General features: G+C 37.7%; 1 protein-coding gene across 1 annotated transcript in view; it reads right to left on the minus strand.

The window, feature by feature from the left end:
- LOC140337802 (ribosomal protein S6 kinase alpha-4-like) overlaps positions 1–20,357 on the minus strand; it is a 44,701-nt gene that overhangs the window by 12,074 nt on the left and 12,270 nt on the right. The window contains exons 2-12 of the mRNA XM_072421615.1: positions 13,342–13,416; positions 11,683–11,901; positions 5,091–5,206; positions 4,879–4,986; positions 4,437–4,517; positions 4,238–4,341; positions 3,932–4,076; positions 3,666–3,827; positions 2,252–2,371; positions 1,928–2,061; positions 599–692 (exon numbers count right to left, since the gene is read on the minus strand). Of these exons, the coding sequence (XP_072277716.1) occupies positions 599–692; positions 1,928–2,061; positions 2,252–2,371; positions 3,666–3,827; positions 3,932–4,076; positions 4,238–4,341; positions 4,437–4,517; positions 4,879–4,986; positions 5,091–5,206; positions 11,683–11,901; positions 13,342–13,416 (1,358 nt within the window). The remainder of the gene's footprint in view (positions 1–598; positions 693–1,927; positions 2,062–2,251; positions 2,372–3,665; positions 3,828–3,931; positions 4,077–4,237; positions 4,342–4,436; positions 4,518–4,878; positions 4,987–5,090; positions 5,207–11,682; positions 11,902–13,341; positions 13,417–20,357) is intronic.

The raw sequence follows: 20,357 nt of genomic DNA on the forward strand, positions 1-20,357 counted from the left end.
CTTTCTCCAGTCTTGGAGAGCTCTAATAAACACTCCCTATTGTGTTTTGATGACAGTAAATTATTTTCCATCAGGGAATTTTTTGATGAATGTTAGATTCACTGCTTTATAAATAAAAATGTCAAATGCTAGAATAATATTTTTTTCTATGTGTTTTCTGCATATATATTGCAGGCATCTATTATGGAAGAAAGGGAAAATAAATAAATTTTTGAAAAACATAAATCATAAAAATCCTGTAAAAACAAACAGAAATGTGTGGCAACAGCCATACAACTTAAGTTAGCAAGGAAAAGTCACTATAGGGGGTTAATGGCCAAGTGATAATGAGCAGAAATAGGGACAAATGTTTTGTATTTCTGCATCAATGATCAGGTCATAGATAAATGACTCATCTTCACCAGGTCTAAACAAGAGACTATCTATTAACATCCTTAAAAATGTTTTTTTTTCCTAGCTACCTATTATTGAATCTTTAAAATATTGCTACGCTGTGACCACATGTTCAACCAATATTACATGAAGGAACAGTGCTGCTTCATTCTGCCACATACGTAAGAAATATGTAATAAGAAATAAGGAAATCGGAAACTCAGACCTGATCATGTAGAACATCATGCAGATTTACAACGTTAGGGTGTCCCTGACACAACTTCAGGGCAGCAACTTCTCGCTGAGTGTTTGTCTCCATTCTAGGAAAAGTAAAAGGAGACATGTGACCAAATGACAAACACCAGTTCATTCAATTACAGCATTGATACTGGGATAGAGTTAAATACTTGTTGCTGTATGTGTCAGTACAAACTTACCTGGTCCCGGTCACTTTTGTGCTATCCAGTGTCAGGCCAAGACCATCCTAACATCAAACATTGAGCACTGGATAAATATCAGTAGATATAAAAAGACCTCACTCATGTGCAGCTGCATGTGTGTGCATTTTCTCCAGCCACTCTGCATACACGGCCAGACTTATCTGCTCCCCAATGACTCTCTAAGCCTCAGTTCCATCTTCAGCTACCACATGCCTTCTGAACAATGATTGGCCAATGGTTAAGTCAAGCTGTTTCCTTAAAAGAACACCATGCTTGGTATAGTATTGGTTTGTTAGTTCATGGGGTGCATTTTCTAGTTTGTCTTTTCATGGACAACCTAGGTCTGTCTGACTTCCCTTGCCTGCCAACAAGATTGACCCTTTGTCTGACCTTCAACCTTAATATCCCTGGGTACCTCGCCTGGCTGTTGACTCTCATGTTGGACCTTTGGCTGAAAGTTTTTACCTGCTCTTGCTCTGCATTACAGTTTGATTTTTCCAGGTACTCCTTGACCCTGTGCTGCTGTGTGGGATCCTTTTCAGTGACAGAAATCTGACGTCTGTAAAGGGCTTTACAATGCCTCCCTCATTTCAATCTGCGTGGTCCTGTGCAATGGACTACATAAGTCCTGTAGTAGTAGTCACATGGACTACTTAGGTCCTTTTAATAGGAAGAGAAATACAATAATGATTTCCCTAATCTCCATTCAGCTTTAAAAAATGTAACTTTCTAATTCTTGCTGCACACTGGAACATTAACCTGCACTGGACACAGAGAAGCCTTTTTTTATTGGTGAATTAGATTTTTGTAAATTAAATGCTTAGCTGGCATTTATAGTGTACTTATTCCACACATTTACCTGATCAATAAGCTCCCTTTATGGCATAGTCAATGTTTTGCCTAAATAGACACTGGGGAAACAGCACAGGGTTACACATTCCATAAGCTGTTATCCAAGTGTCCAAACTGGCGGAAGGCAGCAGGGGAACACAAGGTGTAATTTAGGCAATTTCCAAGCCAACTTTATAATAAAATGCAGAAAAATAAAATTGCATGTAAAACAGACAAAAATTGTACAGTGTATACTCTTATGCAAAGCTAACAGCACAATTCACCTCTTGCTAAGGATCTTCACAGCATATTCTTTTTTGCTCTGGCGATGGCGACATTTCCTGCACACAGAAAAGCTGCCTGAACCCAAAGCTGACTCCTGCAGATCCATTTCATACTGCTGGAAAAATGGAGAGTCCTGGAGGCAAGAACAGAGTTATAAAGTCTGACTATAGCAAAATAGGGCAGATTTCAAGAATAGGGGAGGGGGTTTGCTTAAAAGAAACTAGAGGGCAAAAACTAGAAAGTGAGTAACATGAAAACATGTACATTTTAACAAATAACATACTAATAAAGATAAAGCTTTGTCACTGAATGTATGTATTTACCTTCATAGCAGCACTTAGAGATAGTGTTAGGCTTGCAGGCTTGTCAGCAGATGGAGCGGGCATATCTGTCATTACTGCATTTACACCAAACAAAACAGACGGAGCTACAAAGGAGTAGCCCTGACAGGTACAAAAAAAAAGTCAGGAGATAAAGCAACTTTCAATGTATCCTACAGCTTGCAAAAAACATACAGAGAAAATGTTCTTATAACGGTATACAATATTTGCAAATACACTACCAACACAGTCCCAAACTTTCACCTGAGACAGTCATGAAATATTTGATTGTCTTGGGTGAAGAAAATTTTGCTTTAATAGGAGGCTTAGGTGTGACAAGTATAACCACCTATGTATATAAATAAAAAATTAGAGGAATTTACTATATATAACCTTAGGATACAGACCATAGGAGACATGCCTGCAACTAAATATGATTTTACATATTATCATGAAATCATAAGCTAATGCTTAGCATTGTATAGTGCTTAAATCAATTTATACTAGTCCTATAAATCATGTTATAAGAGTTCACTTTTACCTAATTTGGTTATGGCATTGTGATTGTCCAGCCACAGCAGATAATTATTAATATTATTATTATTATTATTAATAATAATAATAATAAACAGGATTTATATAGCGCCAACATATTACGCAGCGCTGTACATTAAATAGGGATTACAAATGACAGACTAAAACAGACAGTCAGATATAATTAGTTTCATGTGTTCTGCCTCTATGCTGCTAGGTACAGTACATTTCTCAAGAGCAAGGGCTAGTTACTTTTTCATCAATCAATTAGCAATTGTTGGTGGAATGATTTTGAAATTCATTTTCTAGCAAATAATGGTATCATCAAAAATTCAACAGTGCATTCTTCGAGGAACAGTATCCAGGAACCCTAAAACATTGGTAAGAGCATTATTTTTATTGAATGCTGAAAACCTGAGATTTGTGCATTTAACAATTTCAAACTATTACCACACCACTTTAAGGCATGAGATAATAATGCATGCAGGTCTCTACTACATTTTTTTTGCAGAAATGATCCTTTAACTATGTTAGTTTGGCTGTGATATCAGCCCTTTAGTAAAATCAGCCAGTACAGCAGCATACAGCAATGTGTTTGCTGCAATGTCCAAAGCAAAGCTCTGTAAGGTAAGGCATATTTGGAACTATTACAAAAATAGGTGCAAGCATAGAAAAGGGTCATTGCCATATCTGCTCTTGAAATTTGTTAACCTCAACTCAAGTTAAATTAATATTTTTACATGTATCATTTAATTAATAGGAGTTAAATAGACATTAGGCACATTTCCCAAATATTTAGGAGAAGAACAAGTTTATTTACTTTATTTTAGCCACGTGACTATTTTTGAAACCTAATTTGATGCAGAATTAGATTTGAACAAACCTGGAATATACGTGCCCCAGAAGGTGGTGTTGCTGCTGGAGAGTAAACAGGATCTAAACTTGTAAATTCATCTGAAAAATTACTAACATCTGTTTCACTTCGAATAGATGGGCGAAATGGAGGAGTGACTTTGCGTTGAGCCAGTGCTTCCCAATCTAAACCCTGTGTTAGAGAAAAGGAAGAAAATTAAGGTTACAGACCACAATCCATACAAGAATGAGCCCTTTAATCTAGAGGTAGTAAAACGTTGGACAGTGTCTCCTCACCCTATAGAATGGGTGTTCCTTTATTTGGAAAGCACCCTCTGCTCCAAGTCGTTTTTTTGGATCCTTGCGGAGCAACTTTTGAAGAAGATCTCGAGCTTCCAAACTTAAAGATGAGGAATACGAGGGCTCCATCTTTAGGATCCGTCTGTGACAAATATGGTTCTCATGTCATGCAGTATTATTACCCACTCTTTTATTCTTAAGAGAAAATACATCTATCTATATGTTCCAGAATCTACCATACACTTCCTCATAAACTCTTACCTCATTTTCCTTTACTATTTTTTACTGTTCCTTTTTACTTACTTGGACACTTCACTCTGTGTGTTCTTTTCCCCCTCCAATGTAAATGGAGATGCTCCTGTTAGTAGTTCATAAATGAGGATTCCCATACTCCACCAGTCCACTGACTGCAAACATAATATAAATAATATTATAAATATGACACATTCATTCCTGGGAATAAAGTCTTAGGAGTCTCCTGCTGTTGTTTGTAATGACATACCTTGCCATGACCTCCCTGTCCTCTGATTATTTCAGGTGCCATATATTCAGTAGTGCCACAGAAAGAAAACGTGCGTTCACTCTGTACAAAAAAAAAACAAAAAAAAAACAAAAAGAAAAACAGGAGTAAAGTTGTAAAGTTTATAAAGCATAATTATTAGACAAAATACTTTCCACAACATGATGTAAGAAAATAGTTTAGGATGGTAATATTTTTTTTACAAAAGTGAACTTACTTACAGTGTTTTTGTTACTTTGTGCATTGTGTAGAATTTACTATTTCCTGTACTGTATAATCTAGCAATTAGTAAACTTGGGTGTTTTTAACTAAATGTAGCTCTGCCTCTGTGTCATTATGTCAAAAATTAATATAGTTTGCGTCTTACCTAAAGGTGTAATATTACCTGTTTTAAGGACAGAATTTAGAAAAGATAATTTCTCACCTCTTCAGACATGAATTCCTTGCTTAAACCAAAGTCTGTAAGCACCACATGACCATCACTGTCTAATAAGATGTTCTCCAGCTTGATATCTCGGTACACGATACCCAACTGAAGAGGTGAGGTATGGAGTCAGAAAAGTCCCCGTCATTTTGCCAGTCATTTAACACAAGCTATTATAAAATTTTCCATTTATAAAGCAATGTAGATCTTACCTTGTGTAGATGTTCAATAGCCAGAATAACCTCACCAGAATAAAAACATACAGCATCTTCAGAGAAGTTATCCCGTTGATATAGATGAGTGAAAAGTTCTCCTCCACTAACATAGTCTATTGAGATACAAGAACAGACTGTAAGGCCACAGCATTTTGATAAAACAGATTTTGTTCTTTGCTGGGATGCACAGAAAACTTATAGGTACTATGTAATGAGTTGCCTCTTTGGGACTTTATAAAGACTTGTTAATAGTAAATATTGGAGGAGGGGTTGCATTACTGCAGGAGTATTATGGTATCACATCCATCCTGTGAAGTGTAAGCCTGTCTTCTTTTACATTCATTTGGAGCTCATTAACAAATTTTTGTGATCAGTGAACCTTCTACTTCCACTGGCTCTGGTAGGATCATCAGAAGCCTCACAAGCACTTGTAAAATGCAAATCCTTAACTCTTTAACTTTAAGCAAATGCTTAAAGTTGCAAGATCTAATTTTTTTCTATTCATAACATACTTGTCAATCATGCATTCTCAGCAATACAATCTTTTATGTATAAAGGGCCAACCTATTACCCTGTTGCTTTAATAATAATGACTTTCAGTAAAGTGAATACACAAATACTTTGGCACAGTAAACACAAAGTGCATTCTACTGACAACCTAGTGCTGCATGATGTACAAAAGACACTGAACAAAATTTTAAATAATTTTAGTTAGTGATGAGTCAGACTATGATTCTTTACTTTTGTTTGGTCAATGGTCTAAAAGTATATGTGTTTATACACAGCCAACTAAACATGAATTGCCCTTAACTTTAAACAATTGGCAATTTTTTTTTAATGTAATATTTTTCCCCCACACCTAAAGCTTTATTATTACAACAATAAAAAACAATAATACATTTTGGTTCATATGAAGAATATCAGGAGTACAAACATCCGTAATAGCACTATAAAACATATTGTTCTCGAAACGTATTAGAAAGCAGCTCTCATATGAAAAAAGACCATTATACAGAATCATATATTATACCAAATCCAGTGTTTATATCACATATCACCGAAGGAAAAGCAACATACAATGTAACCAAAAAACCAGTAGAGGTATAAATCCTTTTGGTGTCGCTGAAAATATAGGTTAGTATAACTACCTTTAAAACATGGCTTGATACATAGCAGTACATTTAAAAATGATCCATGCATCCCATGTCCCATATCCACATTGTCCAAGCTAATAGCCTTCACCTCTTTCATCGAGTATAGGCGAAGGGATAAGTAACAAGTGGGGTTCCTATCTTTTATCCTTAGTGGTATTCTAGATTGCCTAGCCTAAGTAATTTTGTAGGGTGAAAGGATAGACAGGCTTTTGGAGGCAAATTAGAAGGTGAATGTTATTAGTTTAATAATGTATAGTATACTCCTATACTTTACACAAATCAAATAGGTTGTGACACAAAAGAAAACCTATATGCGATTACTTATATACAGTTCAGAGGTTTCAAGTATAATCTCAACACAAATTTCAATAGAGTCTCAAGTTCCAGATGCGTTTCACCCTTAGGCTTCCTCAGGGGAGAATTGAGATAGCTTGAAAACTTTATGTATTACAAAAATCGCAGTGAAAGAGAGTAGATAAAAGCATCTGCCGGACTTCCAAACCAACTTATTCCAATTAGGGAAAGGGGGGTTATATATGATACCAAAATAATGCTGTTAACAGCCCAGAACAAAATGTATATGTAAAGTAAGATTGAATTCATAAGATAATTACATTCCTGGATGTTCTTTTCTGGGGTCTGCAGTTATTGAATGGATAAGGAGAGTATTAGTTTGAATGGACATATCCAGGTCAGGAAAGTATATATCAATTCAAATCAATGGATGCTTTATGGTGTTGGAGAGATAGAAACTTTCTAAGGAAGTTGCAAAGCACCATATAACTGCCTTCACAAAAAGAGTCTGTTTCTATTGATGGTTACTGGTTCAGCTTGAGAGATTGTTTCTATCAGTGGTGGTTGTGGGAGTAAAGTTGGCGAGGAGCCGGCAGTCAGCTGTGAAAATCTTCTTTTGTGTCACAACCTATTTGATGTGTGTAAAGTATATAAGTATACTACACATTATTAAAATAATAACATTAACCTTCTAATTTGCCTCCAAAAGCCTGTCTATCCTTTAACCCTACAAAATCAAGTGGACTGAATGTACTCTGCTGGACCACAATTTCACAGTAGGAATCTCTTGTGAATTCCAAACCAGTGGAATAACACTACGCGCTGCATTTAACAAATGGAGTTTTAATGATTTTTTATACTTTTTCAAAGACATCCTATGTAAATGTAGTAGACACACTTCTGGTCTCAATAGGGAACCGGTAATAAGTTGACTAAAATCCGCAACTCCCTTCCAAAAATCTTGTATCCCAGGACATTCCCTCCAGATATTTGTCATCGTGCCTATATCTGACTTACAGCACCAGCATAGGTTAGATTTTTGTGGAGCAATTTTATGGATGTTGTCCAGTGTCCAGTACCAGTGGGTGAGCATTTTATATGCATTCTCCTGTAGCCCAGTAATGATAGAGCATTTATGCGCCAAAAGACAAGCTCTCTCCCACTGATCATTGGACAGTTGAATAGCTAATAATGGTAATGGTACAGACTGGTTTAAATATGTATACATATGTATACATGAGAGGTTGTATGTGAAAAGTGGAGTTCCCTCCAAACAGTATTGTTCAAATCTCGTAAGCTTCATGGTTAGTTTTGACTTAGAGTCCAAAGCATTAATGTAGTGTTTGATTTGTAAGTATGCCCACCAGGAAAACTCCTGTCCTTCGTCCATTAGATCCTGCAACTTTTACCTATCTAACAACTTTCCATCTTGGAAAAAATTCTCAATTTTCTGGTCCAAATCCAACCTCCACCCCTTCAAAAAATTACTGTCTAGACCGGGTTTCAAGTCAGAGTTTCCAACCAACGGTGTGAGAAGACCTGGTGCAGCTGCCACATTTTTCCTTTTCAGTAATCTTTTAAAGATAGCTAGTGTGGCCCCTACGGTGAGTTGAGATTTGATAGCTATCAGTAGACAGTGAGATTCCAACCAGGGAGTAGTGGCCAATGCCATCTCACTTGCTGCAGCCTCTAGCTGTACTCAGTCCTTGTAGCTGGATAACTCGGTACTGATGTCTGGGGTTGTGTAAGGAAAAATATCAAATCATCAGCATAGGCTGCTGTTTTGTATTCTTTTCCTCCCATCGTGAACCCTCTGGTTCCTGGTACTTTGGTTCGTGTTAACCATTCTAATAAATGGCTCTAGTGTCAAAATAGTTAGCAATGGTGATACGGGCGTCTACCTGGCTTGGGCAGGACAGTAATATGTGCTTCTGTCCATCTGCCAGACTATTTATTGCCTGCAAAAGGTGCGGGATCAGGATAGAAGCAAAGGTTTTGTAATATAGGGTGGTAAAGCCACCACCGCTCTTATCACTCTTTATCACTTTTTACAGTGTTGATCTAAAAAACAGGATTCTCCTGGCCTTTTCATCTATAAGAGCTTTAAGATCTAATCTGGCTTGTTGAAGTTTTTTTCCGGTTTGTCGCAATAATGATTTTTTATGTGCACTTTCCAAATCGACCACTCTCCTCAATAAAACGGACAGTCACTTATCTTCTTCTCTCTTTTTTTGAGAACCCATTCTAATAAGCTCTCCCCTAATAGTGCATTTATGTGCCTACCAAACATTCATTAACCGAGTAATTTCTTTGCCCCCTTTGTGTCCGAAAAGGAATATGTACCAGCCCTCAAAAGCAATCTGAGTTTCTGTTACACAAAAACCACAATTTTTACTGAAGAGAATCGACACTCTCTGTTTTTGATGCTAAATCTGTGGCATGAAACGCATGTGCAAAGTGTTTATTAGTCATCTTAGTTATTTTGGCCCTTTTTAAAATGCGTCTCCTGCAAAAAACAAAAGAATGCCAACTTTTTTAAAATCTTTCAGAACCATGGACCTGTTTTCTGGGCTGTTAACACATGTATTTTTGTTCCTAAACTTTGGTACACCATATTGATCCTGAAAATTACCACTAAAACCAATAGGTTATTATGGTAAGAAAAGGGAAAACAGGGTATATATGTACGAGCAAAAAAAAATAGCAGTTAATAAATTAAAACAAATATCAATTGTAACCTCAATATTCTCATCTCCACTAGGCGGGGAAGTAATTACTGCATTTTCCAACCTTATATATTAAAACAAGCATTCCTAAACTTTCCAAATATGCTAAACAAGACTTGGGCCCTGCTCCAACTACTTTTCCAATGCTATTGGGAAAACATAAGTGTATAAGCTCAGTCCTTGATTCCAACTGTCCCATCAATCCCACAAATGTTCCAAAGTTAGCTGTTGTAAATGGCGGAACAGGGACTCTCCGATGAGGTTCTAGAATTGGCCCTCTGTCGTGGTATGTCTTTTTGTTTGGTTCCTAAAGTGCCCCCAGGCATCCTGCTGTTTTGGGTTGTGGGCTGCCCATTGGAGATGTGAGAACTTTTCCTGCAGATGGGGCCCCATTTATCTAGAAATCTTGATACCACTCAGGGATTGTCATTTACGTAATTTAGAGCACTGCAAAACTGCTGGTAAATCAGATGGTGTACGCAAATCAACCTGTTCCCCGTTCGAGATGGCATGGAGACAGAATGGGAAGCGCCATCTATATGGTATTTTTTTCGTAACACTTGTAAAAAAGGTTTCAATGCCCTTCTACTCTTCCAGAAGTAGTGGTCTCTGTATCTCCCTCTCCTCTCTATCCACTGCCTCTGGTAGTGCGAAAGAGTCTCTGATAAGCTCTTCTTCCTGTGACTCCGGCACCATCTTGGATTTTGTGTCCTGCGGCCCGTTCTGCCATTTAGCTTGAAAATATCCCGGTAGGTCACGGGATTGCTTTGCAGAGTGTGTCCCCCGTGAACTTTTGCCCATTTCACACTGTGGTTTGCTGCTGAGCTCGTTCCCCCTGCCTGTGGAATCGGAGCTGCACGGTTTGGCTGCCATCTCGCTTGCGCGCTTAGCCACGCCCCCCGAATTTAATATTTTTATTAAGTTCAAAAGTAGTACAATATACAGAAAACAGCATAACAATAAAACAGAAATGTAAATTGTGTAACAAACATGTATACATAGAAAAAGTAAAAAGAAGTGTAATGTGCTTGTTTTTAGGCTCTCCCCAGCATTTCTCTCATACTAAAATGTTTTCACATCATTTTCACTTGATCGATAGCTCATTTTCCGCTCCTATTGTTTCTTTTGGTTTCTACATTTCTTAACAAAGTGTACAGCTGTAAAATTATGGGGACAAGTCTCTCCATTCAAGTCTAGTGCTGAATGGCTGAGAAACCTCAGTTTCAGAGAAAACTCAGTTAACCGGAAACTACACTTATCCAGAATCAGTCATTTCCCGTGGGAATGACTGAGGTTCCACTGTAATAGCATTTTGTGTCTTTGCTGTGCCTGATGTCCACCTTGTTACACCATATATTTCTGACCTGGAGCAATCACTGTTCTGGACCACGTCAAATTCTGCATCGTGTTGTAAATTATGGCCTGATTTATAGAAGTGGAAAAAAATCCAGATGGATAAAAGACTGAATCACCCAGCTTCACTGATAAAAGTGTATCCTCTCAAACCTTGAACAGCTTTTATATATCAGGCCCAATGGCATACTAGTTTTGATGCCCTGGACTTGAAGTTGCCTGTGTACCTCCACAAATGAATTCTACTTCAATTGAGAAATCTGCAAGTAGGTCTATTGTGGTATTTTCACACATCAAAGAATTTTCCCTTCTGGCTTTCGCAGGTAAAGGATCCTGATCTGTTATTCAGGATACTGACCAAAAAAGGACAAGGGGTCTTACTAGACAGACTAGATGTTACTCGAAAGTTACTTTTCTGGATCCTCAGAATATTAGGAGCTTGACCATAGCAAATTTGCAACTGTATTATAGAATATAAAGCGGTGGCCTGAAGTAAGGTCCTCAAGTGTGGAAACCTGTGACTCCTTTTCAAACAAGCGAGCATAAAGGTTATCTAAGTCCTACCTAATGAACCCACAATCAATGCCCTTGAAAACAATTTTAGCTAGGAAAGTAGACTTAATGTGGCTGCCAAAATCTGGCTTAAGGATGCAGCTGTGTTACTGGAGACTGCAAGGATACCTGGAGCATCAGACAAGTTATAGCATGTCCAAGCAGGATGCCTGAGCTGCCTAGCTGGTATCAGCAGGACTGCACTGATCTGGCAGGGGAAGTGAAAAAAAGAAAAGGTCCACAATTAAATACATTTTTATAGCCCAACCTCCACTGTGATACAAAAGTGCCCCTATGCTTTAGATTGCTCAACAGAATTCCACTCATAACTCTGTACAAGAAAACTGATACTAAGCCCTTAATATAATAAATGCACTACATAAGCTTTCTATGTGTACATGGTTGAACTTTTAAGAAGCCTTTATTTGTAATAAAGTGAAATGCTCTTTACTCTTTACCTATTAGAGATATTAATTCAGTGATTCCAAGCATTCTAATTGCTTTACCTACCCAGTATAAGGTGGAGTTTAGCATCTGTCTGGAAAGCATAGTGAAGGGTCACAAGAAATGGACTTTGCCTCACATGTTCTAGCACAGTGCGTTCAGTCCGTGTGTGCTCTGCAGTCTTTTCTTTTTGAACCAGAGCTGCCTTACGCAGCACCTTCATGGCATATAGACGATTTGCATCTGGACCTGCCACCTTACGGACAAGGAAAACCTTACCATATGCTGAAAGAGGAGTGAAAGAATATTAAAAGAGGCTGAACAGGCAATAAACAATCAGCAACAGCAACTAAAATTAGTATTCATTTCGGACTTGGGAGCTTTCTTATGGCATAATGTTTGGGACTGTAGATATGTTTTAATATTATTAAGTAAAATGCCTAAAACTACACATAGACAAAACTCTTCTAGTCAGTATTTTCAGAAAAACAAATAAGATAGATTTTCCTGGTCTATAGCTATTTCTACTTTGGACCAAGTCAGATTTTCCTGGTCTTTACCTATTTCTAATTTGGACCAAGTCAGGGGTATGTACAGGTTACATACATACCGGGTAACATACAAGATAGGGACTGTAGGTTTGTTTTTAAGTTAAATTTGTATGCAAGTCGGAACAGGTACATTATTTTAATAAATGCATTTAGGACAGATGTTTGTCTCAACAGATTATTAGGCAGCATAGTGTCAGTTAAGGTATAAAATCCTCACTATGTGTTATTCACAAACAAAGCAAAAAAAAAAAAAACTTTATAGGGCCTAAACATTCATTAACTTCTAGAGCAAGCTGTGCTTTGATTTGCAAAAAGAAACAACTGCAGAGTTTGTCTTGGACATTAACCCCCCTTGCGGTAATCCAGAGTGGGACGCAGGGAAGATTTTATTTGCAATCACCAGTCACACTCGAGGGTCACTTTAAGCTAAGAAAAACCCCACTTACTATGCTCCCTTGTCGTCCCCCTTCGTCCCTCTGGTCCCCACAGGTCCTGGGGACATGTCTTCTCCCTCCGATCTACAGGTGTGAAGTGAAGAGCCGAGATCCACGGGGTTTCCCGTAATGTTGGTGCGTGCGCCGATTTGTGCAGGTGGAACAGCGGGAAATTCAAATCATTTTGTATTGGATTCAATACAAAATAGCTGTATTGTGTCCAATACAAAGAAATCTTTACATAATATAAATATTTAATATATATATATATATATATATATATATATGCTAATTTACAGTTATATTACATTTTTCCTTTTTTTTTTTAAAGTTTATTATTTAATTCATTAATTTAAATCTAATGGACATATTTTGGGGAGTTATGCCTAAGAAGTATAGCCTACAATGTGAAATAAATTTCTATGCAAAAAAAATTTTTGCTTTTTGCACGGTATCCAGGAGTCGTCAGTATGTCCTTCACCCAGGGACCACCTGCAGGTCAAGTTATGGGAGTAAGCAAGCTTAAATTTAGAAACTCAATTTAGAAAATTGTGTACACATGGCTAACAACCAAAATATTTTTTTTTTTCCTTAGCATTATTCTCACACATCCATATAGTGTTTAGCAAACTACTCTGCTAGATGCTGAGCCACCCATGCTGCCCCACCAAGTTGTTTCTAAACATGGAACTCTTCAAAGAACATGTCAGGAATTAGAAGTAGTTGGGGTTACTTCTTACCTCCAGTTCCCAAGATTTTCAGTAGTTCAAAGTCTGCCATCCCAACTTTATCTTCTTGTCCTATCAGATTCACTTCTGTGTGAAAAAAAACAGACATCATTCACGTATTCAAGAAAACAGGTATACATAAACAATCAATTATTTACCTTGCTATATAATAGATTAAATAATGTTTTCTGCCAAATATCTGTAAGTGTAATTGTGTGCTCTAACTTGGTCATCAAGACATTAAAGGATACCAGCCATGAGAGATCAAAGGAACAGCCATTACCAAACTCTTAAAAAATATGATTCAATAAATGAATATGTTCTGTATCAATAAAAAAGATATTAACAGATTCAAAAGAGACAACTCAAATGATGATATAGGAAGCTGTAAAAGCCTAAAAATACCTGTTTAATACCCTTCGGATCTGTAAGAAGATCACCAGCTACAGAATATTTAAAATATGGTTTAGACCCAACAACAAGCATGGATAAGAATTTCCTTTTTTTGCCCCCTCTTTAAAAACTTTCGCCAAACTGCTTCCTAAATAAATAGTAAGTAAGGTTACTATATTATAATATATAATATAGCCTGAATTAAAGGCCTGGAGTTGATTTGACGGGGGGGGGGGGGGGGGAAAATGTCTCAAACTGATGTCAATTTGATCTATCATTAGAAGTCCAAAGCACACTGACACAGGCAGAGACAGTTTAAAATAGCAGTCTGGTCCTACACCTAGTCCAGTGGAATTAGACAAGGTGAAGGTCAGGTAACAGGCCGAGGTCAGGCAGGAGGCAAGGAAAGGTCAGGTAACAGGTCAAGGTCAGGACAGGCAGTGGAGTAAGCAGAGTCAGGTAAGAGGCCAAGGCCAAGGCCAAGGTCAAGGTCAAACACAGGGAATCCAAACAACTAGCTAGCAGAGAGTCAGGAAATGCGATGGGGATCCATCAACTAGAGCCTGAAATTAGGGAGGTATAAATACAGCTAGCAGCCAATAGCAGGACAAGGTTGGAACCAGGAGCTACTCTGCTCATTGGCTGCTTGTATCTCCTGAAATACCCTTCAGCTGAACACAGCCTCTGGGAAAATGCAGGGGAGGCTAAAAAGGGTACATCTTCCCACAGCTAAAGGTAACAACTTAATCCAGAAGATTGAGCACATAATCTGGATGATGGTCTCATGGCCCTGTGTTCTGAGGGGTGCCTTCACTGTGCCTTGCATGTAAAGTGTACTTGTACTTCCTAAACATGTGCAACTGAGCATTGGTTGCCAGGACCTCCAGCAATACCAGCTTCCCCTGCACAGGCAGTAATGAATGAACTTACAGGAGTTATATCATCATGGCACCACCAATAAAGATAGCCAAAGATTGTATCCAGAAAAAGAAAAGAGCCCTGTGTAGGTTCAGTATTTTTTAAGGCTGCGCCTATTTAAGTATACTAAGAGTGTTACTAAGAGTTATAACTGCTGGATAAATGTGCAACAGTGACATCTCCTCTGATATTTTGTTTTTTTTTTTTTACTTATCTTTGTGACCAAACACTGCTTGTTTTTAGAAAAAAGTGCTAGCAATGAAGCTGATCCCAACGCGGGGTAGCATGGTATTTTTGACCTTGAAAATATAAGCATATATTTAAGGAGCAGATAATTTGCTTGTGCCCACATCTTTGTCCCGTCTTTTTCCCCTGGTTCGGCATCTTGATTGGCTGACTTGAGATGATGTAACTATAGCATATGAACAAGGGAGTTCATTTAAACCTGCACTAGCTGATGCAAACTTGGACTACAAATGTGCAAGAGACTCGAATCCCTTCCGGTATATCCATTCTTTCGATATTAAAAAAAAAAGTCTCGTTCTGCCATCTAGTGGCCAATCCCAAAATTGCACAGCTGTCACAACAGGAAATGCTGTGTAAGTAAAAATTATGAACGAATCTAGAGCGAATTGAAGAGAATATTTTATAAATGGAGCCTAAAGTTACGTGCACAGAATTAAAGTGCACTTGTTACTTTTCCATGCATAAACAAAGCGAAGGTTAGTTTAAAGAGAAGTTAGTTTTCAGGGTTACCAAAGTGAACCTGTGATAATAGAAATACAAATGTTGCAATTGCTAACTTTATACAAAAGGCTCAGTGGCTGATATTTTCACCCATATAATTTAGAGATTATTTAGACAGTGACTGGAATGAATCAAGCAAACAGCCGGAGACATCCAAAAACATCTCCACTCACATCCTGCACACTTTAGCTAGGCCATGGACAGTGAAGTCAATAATACTTCTATACTTACAATTACCTTTCTAGGTTAGGGTAAGGTTAGGAACTAAGATTAAGGCCAGGTAAGTGATAGGGGATTATGTTTCAGAGTTAGAATATGCGTTAAACAGGTAAACAGATTCTGTTGATAACTCCAGAAAAAACAAACAAACCAGTCTGCAAAAGAAGACCGATACTTAACATTTCTGGCAGCCACACTGCCTGCCAGAAATGTAAAATATGTTAAAAATATGTTTGTTGATGATTTCTTACAGTTTAAAAAAGTCTGTTTGCAAAGGATCACTCCTGCCAACCCCCAAGTCATTACAGGACACTGTTTTAGGAATTGGCGGAATTAACTATGGCAGAAAGTGGGGTCAATCGTTTGAGACACTGGGACAGACATGGGCTGTGAAGACAACAAGTTAAACAAGTTAGTCAGATAATTATCAGTCTAGACATTGGCCTTTAACTCCCATCACATGTAATGGGACAAGGCACTGTTGAACGTAAGTTATTTTGTGTATACAGGCTGACAGACCTAAAGAGTGCCGTGAATTTCCGAAAATTCCAGATTTTTGAATTGCCTGTAGTTATATTGTATTAGCGCCATCTAGTGGTAACTCACAGAACTACTGTATTGCCAAATGTAAGTGTATTGTTATCACCATTTGTTTTTGAATAATATATTTGACATCACTGGCCAAAAAAACCCTGTTCTCTGTTTTTGTATGTATACATGTTTTGTATTTATACATGTAAAGCTGTATCTACTGCAAAAAGTGTTACAACATCTGACTAGATACATTGATAAACCAATAAACCAGATTATAAACATGTTAAAGACACACTTTAGAATTAGAGACTTCTTGATGAACACCTACAATGGAATCACCCGAAGTGTCCATGTTTATGTCTAGAAAGAGGGGTAATGCAACACAGTTAAACATTTCTAGAGCTGGCTCATCAATGGTCATAACAATAATAATTGGCTAAAAGTTTCAACACAAACAACCACTGTTTCTCTTGTGATCTGTTGTCGGAACTGTTGTTCCACAGAATACAAATTATGCTTATGGTAACCTGATGTAACATACAGCCACTGAGCCTGGACAATGTGGACTGTATGATAACTTTGGACTAGCATGGTGGCCCTTCTTGCCTTGTATATTTACAGGAAAAATAATGAATACAATATGACTATTTACATACTGGAAAGAATGACCCCTTTCAGGAAATAAACAGATCTGTCTTGGAAAATTCAGTAACAGTTGGCAGAGCTAGTTTTCACTTCTCTATAAAGATACGTGTGGGCTATCACATGACACATCACCAGTCTTCTAATATTGTTCATCATGAAGGAATCAGTAATCAGGATAGGTTGTGTACAATGCTTTTACAGAACTACCCGAGATAGAAGTACAAATCACTGAGTTAAGAGGGCACTGAAATTAATAGGTTAAGAGGGTATTCAAATGTAGCTAGAAACCTCCTTTATTATAGTAATTAGGTTACACAGCAAGTGCCATCACCTTCAGAGCAGTAATGGAAATCAATGGCCTGAGCTGTGTCCCAGAAAGAAGCCAAGCAGCACTAAACCCACCAGCTATATCACTTTAACTTGAAAGCCACTCGAACAGGTAATTATAAGTTATCAACCCAAAGAGATATCCTAGTTTTGAGGCTTTTTAGACCAGCGGTTGCCAACCTGTGGTCCGCGAGAAAATTTTGGTGGTCTGCGGCTCGGGCCAGTGCACCCCTGAGCGGGGTCAGGAGAAGGACCCCGCTGGTTGGTATGCAGAGCTGCAGACCATGTCCCCCCGTACAAATCCCAGGCTCAGGGAAGTGGGCGGGCTGTGTCCCAGGGTCAGATCTGCAATGGAAGAGTGGGCGGGGTTATAAGTGGGCGGGGTCATGCCCGCTTTGATTGACACCTGGCTCCCAGCGCATGTGTGGTGCCGGTAATTTTAGTGGTCCGCGGTAATTTTAGTGGCGACCGCTGTTTTAAACCATCCCATTGTTTGAGTGTATGTCGTGATACCTGTGAGTTTGTTGTGGCTTTATGGGGAGGTTCCATTATAATTCTTGTATTTCATTATCAGAATCTGTAGGAGCACAGTTACTTGAATATGATTTTTGTTCTTTATGACACCATAACAATTATAATATAATGTTAAAGAAGTAAAAAAAAAGTAAAAAATAAGTTCAGAACAAAAACATTCAGATGCTGGTTCTTTATGAAATCGGAGCTGGTGAAAATGGCTGGTGAAATGCACATGAACCGCTTTTACCACTGCCAGTCTAAACAAGCCCTAAAGGTTTTCAGGAAAATATGGTGACTTCTAAATATTAATTTTTTAAGATGTAAAGTAGCCAAATAAATTTTCCATTAATATTTATGAATAACAAACCGTGACATTTTCTAAAATCAAAGTGAAAGAGAAATTCTTTCCCAAAGTGAGAGAATATTTAATGTGAATATTTCATGGCCTCTAACAAAAATTTAGCACATTAATAATGTAAAAACTGTCGAGTCAAAAATCTGCTGTTTTTTAGTTTTGAATAGGGTGGGTAAAGAGTAGAACCCTGAAGTTTATTTTACCAATATGTGGGCTCTGAGAGGTTTCCCCTCGAATACTCTCCCACCATAATACAGAGTCCCAGACAGCAGTAAGAATTTAGCAGGGGCTCTAATCTTTTCTCACTCAATCCAGAGATGAAAAGAAAGTATTGGTTGGATTTACATTCAAAACTTAGTAGTATCTAATCATATAATCTACAGTATTTTAAGTAGCTATAAGGGATTGAAGAGAACATTGGGGTATAAGTGACAAGGTTTGGGATTTTATTCAGACATGGAAAAATCGGATGTGTTGTTTACTTTGGATCAATATTTACCATGTACAAAGTACAAGTCGTGTATGAATATCCACCAAGTCTGATCTGGAGCCTTCACCTATTCTCTGGTTCACTCCATCCTCATTTCATGATAGGAAGTGCAGAATATCAGACACGTGTGCCGTTCAAGTGATTAATTACCAGGGTTCAACCCAGAAATACTTTGTATGCTGGGTGAGAAGAAATTGTAAGTGGGTGACAGCCCCTGTATTGTGACTCAATTCTTCAGTAACCACCCAAAAACAGCCTGGTGGTTACTGAAAAGTGCCGGGTGGTGCATCCAGCTCAGAGGGGCTGGGTAGAACATTAAATTACCAACTATAAAATCAGTCAGATAAATCAGTTAAGTGCAAAATTGGCCTCACATCTTCTTGTGTGTATTAGGTCTTTATATCCCATTCATATTACCATCCAACACCCGAAGGGAAGGGGTATGGGAAAAGACGGGCTTTTAGTAGGCGTAAAGTATATACGAAAAGTTTAGTACATTTATTCTTGATTTGAATAGTGTTCAAATCTGCCTCTGTTACTAAAATAGGCCTCCTATGCTAGTGGTGATAGTGGTGATATAAAACATACAATATAGAAAGTGATTGATACAAAGGCAACATAATATTGTGTTAACACTTTAACATCGATATTGTTCTGATGAGTATCTAAATTTTTCTGGATGCCTTTTCGCCCCGTGGGGCTTTTTCGGGGGATTGAGCAACCTTAAAAATTATAGTAATATATAGTGTAATCAATTTGTGATGCATTAGTAGTTACATAAATAATTAACAATTGATATTATACTGTTAAATAAAAAGCTTACTTGGTAAAATTGCTGACACTTTTGACCAAAAGGCTACAATATGCAGACATATCTTACAAAATCCTACAGAATCATGAATGGTATAAAGAAATTCCAGAAACAATCATTCATACGTTTTATGAATAATTTTACTCTATTGTAAACAATGCACTCCACCTAGGCATTATTGACCAAAAAGTAAGATTACCTTTCTATCAAGCATCCAGTTACTGCTACTTTTTATGCCCTACCTAAAATACATAAGGATATCCAAAACCCCTCTGGACGACCCATTATTTCAGGTATTGGAGCAATAGCCACTAACGCAAGTGAACTGGTAGACACCTATCTTAGACCCATAGTTACAGCTTTACCCTCGTACCTCAAAGATACGATTGAACTCCTAAAATTCACAACTGACTTAATAATTGCCCCAAAATCTCTACTTGTTACAATTAATGTGGAGGCTCTCCATTGTAGCATCCCCCACAGTTTAGGCATTAGTATTATACGGAAACAATTATCGAGACATTACCCAGCAAACACTCCATTCAATCTATTTATTGTATCTCTGTTAGAATACATTCTAACCAAAAATATTTTCACCTTTAACAAGAAACATTACTTGCAAATACAGAGAGTGGTGAGGGGGACAAAGTGTGCCCCATCATACGCCAATATTTTTTTAGCTGACTGGGAGGAAAACGTATTCTTAAACCCAGACTTTCAATCATATCATCAATGTATACTCAAATGGAAGAGGTACACTGATGATATTATCATCCTCTTAGTCAATTTCTTTCATTGGATACAAACATACAATTTAAAAATCACAATGAAATACAATTATCATGAGGTTCCTTTTCTGGAAACCTACTTGAGAATTTCCAATCAAGGTACTATACATACAACATTGAAGAGAAGGGAGACAGCAAGGAATACTGTTCTTCATGCTGCAAGCGCATATCCCGAGCCTTTAAAGAACAGTATTCCCAGATATAGCCAATATCTTAAAATATTAGAAAGGATCTGTATGAGGGTGATTTTGAATCTGAAGCTAAAGCTCTAAGAAACAGATTATC

Source organism: Pyxicephalus adspersus, chromosome 9 (assembly GCF_032062135.1).
Source record: "Pyxicephalus adspersus chromosome 9, UCB_Pads_2.0, whole genome shotgun sequence".
Classification (NCBI taxonomy): Eukaryota; Metazoa; Chordata; class Amphibia; order Anura; family Pyxicephalidae; genus Pyxicephalus; species Pyxicephalus adspersus.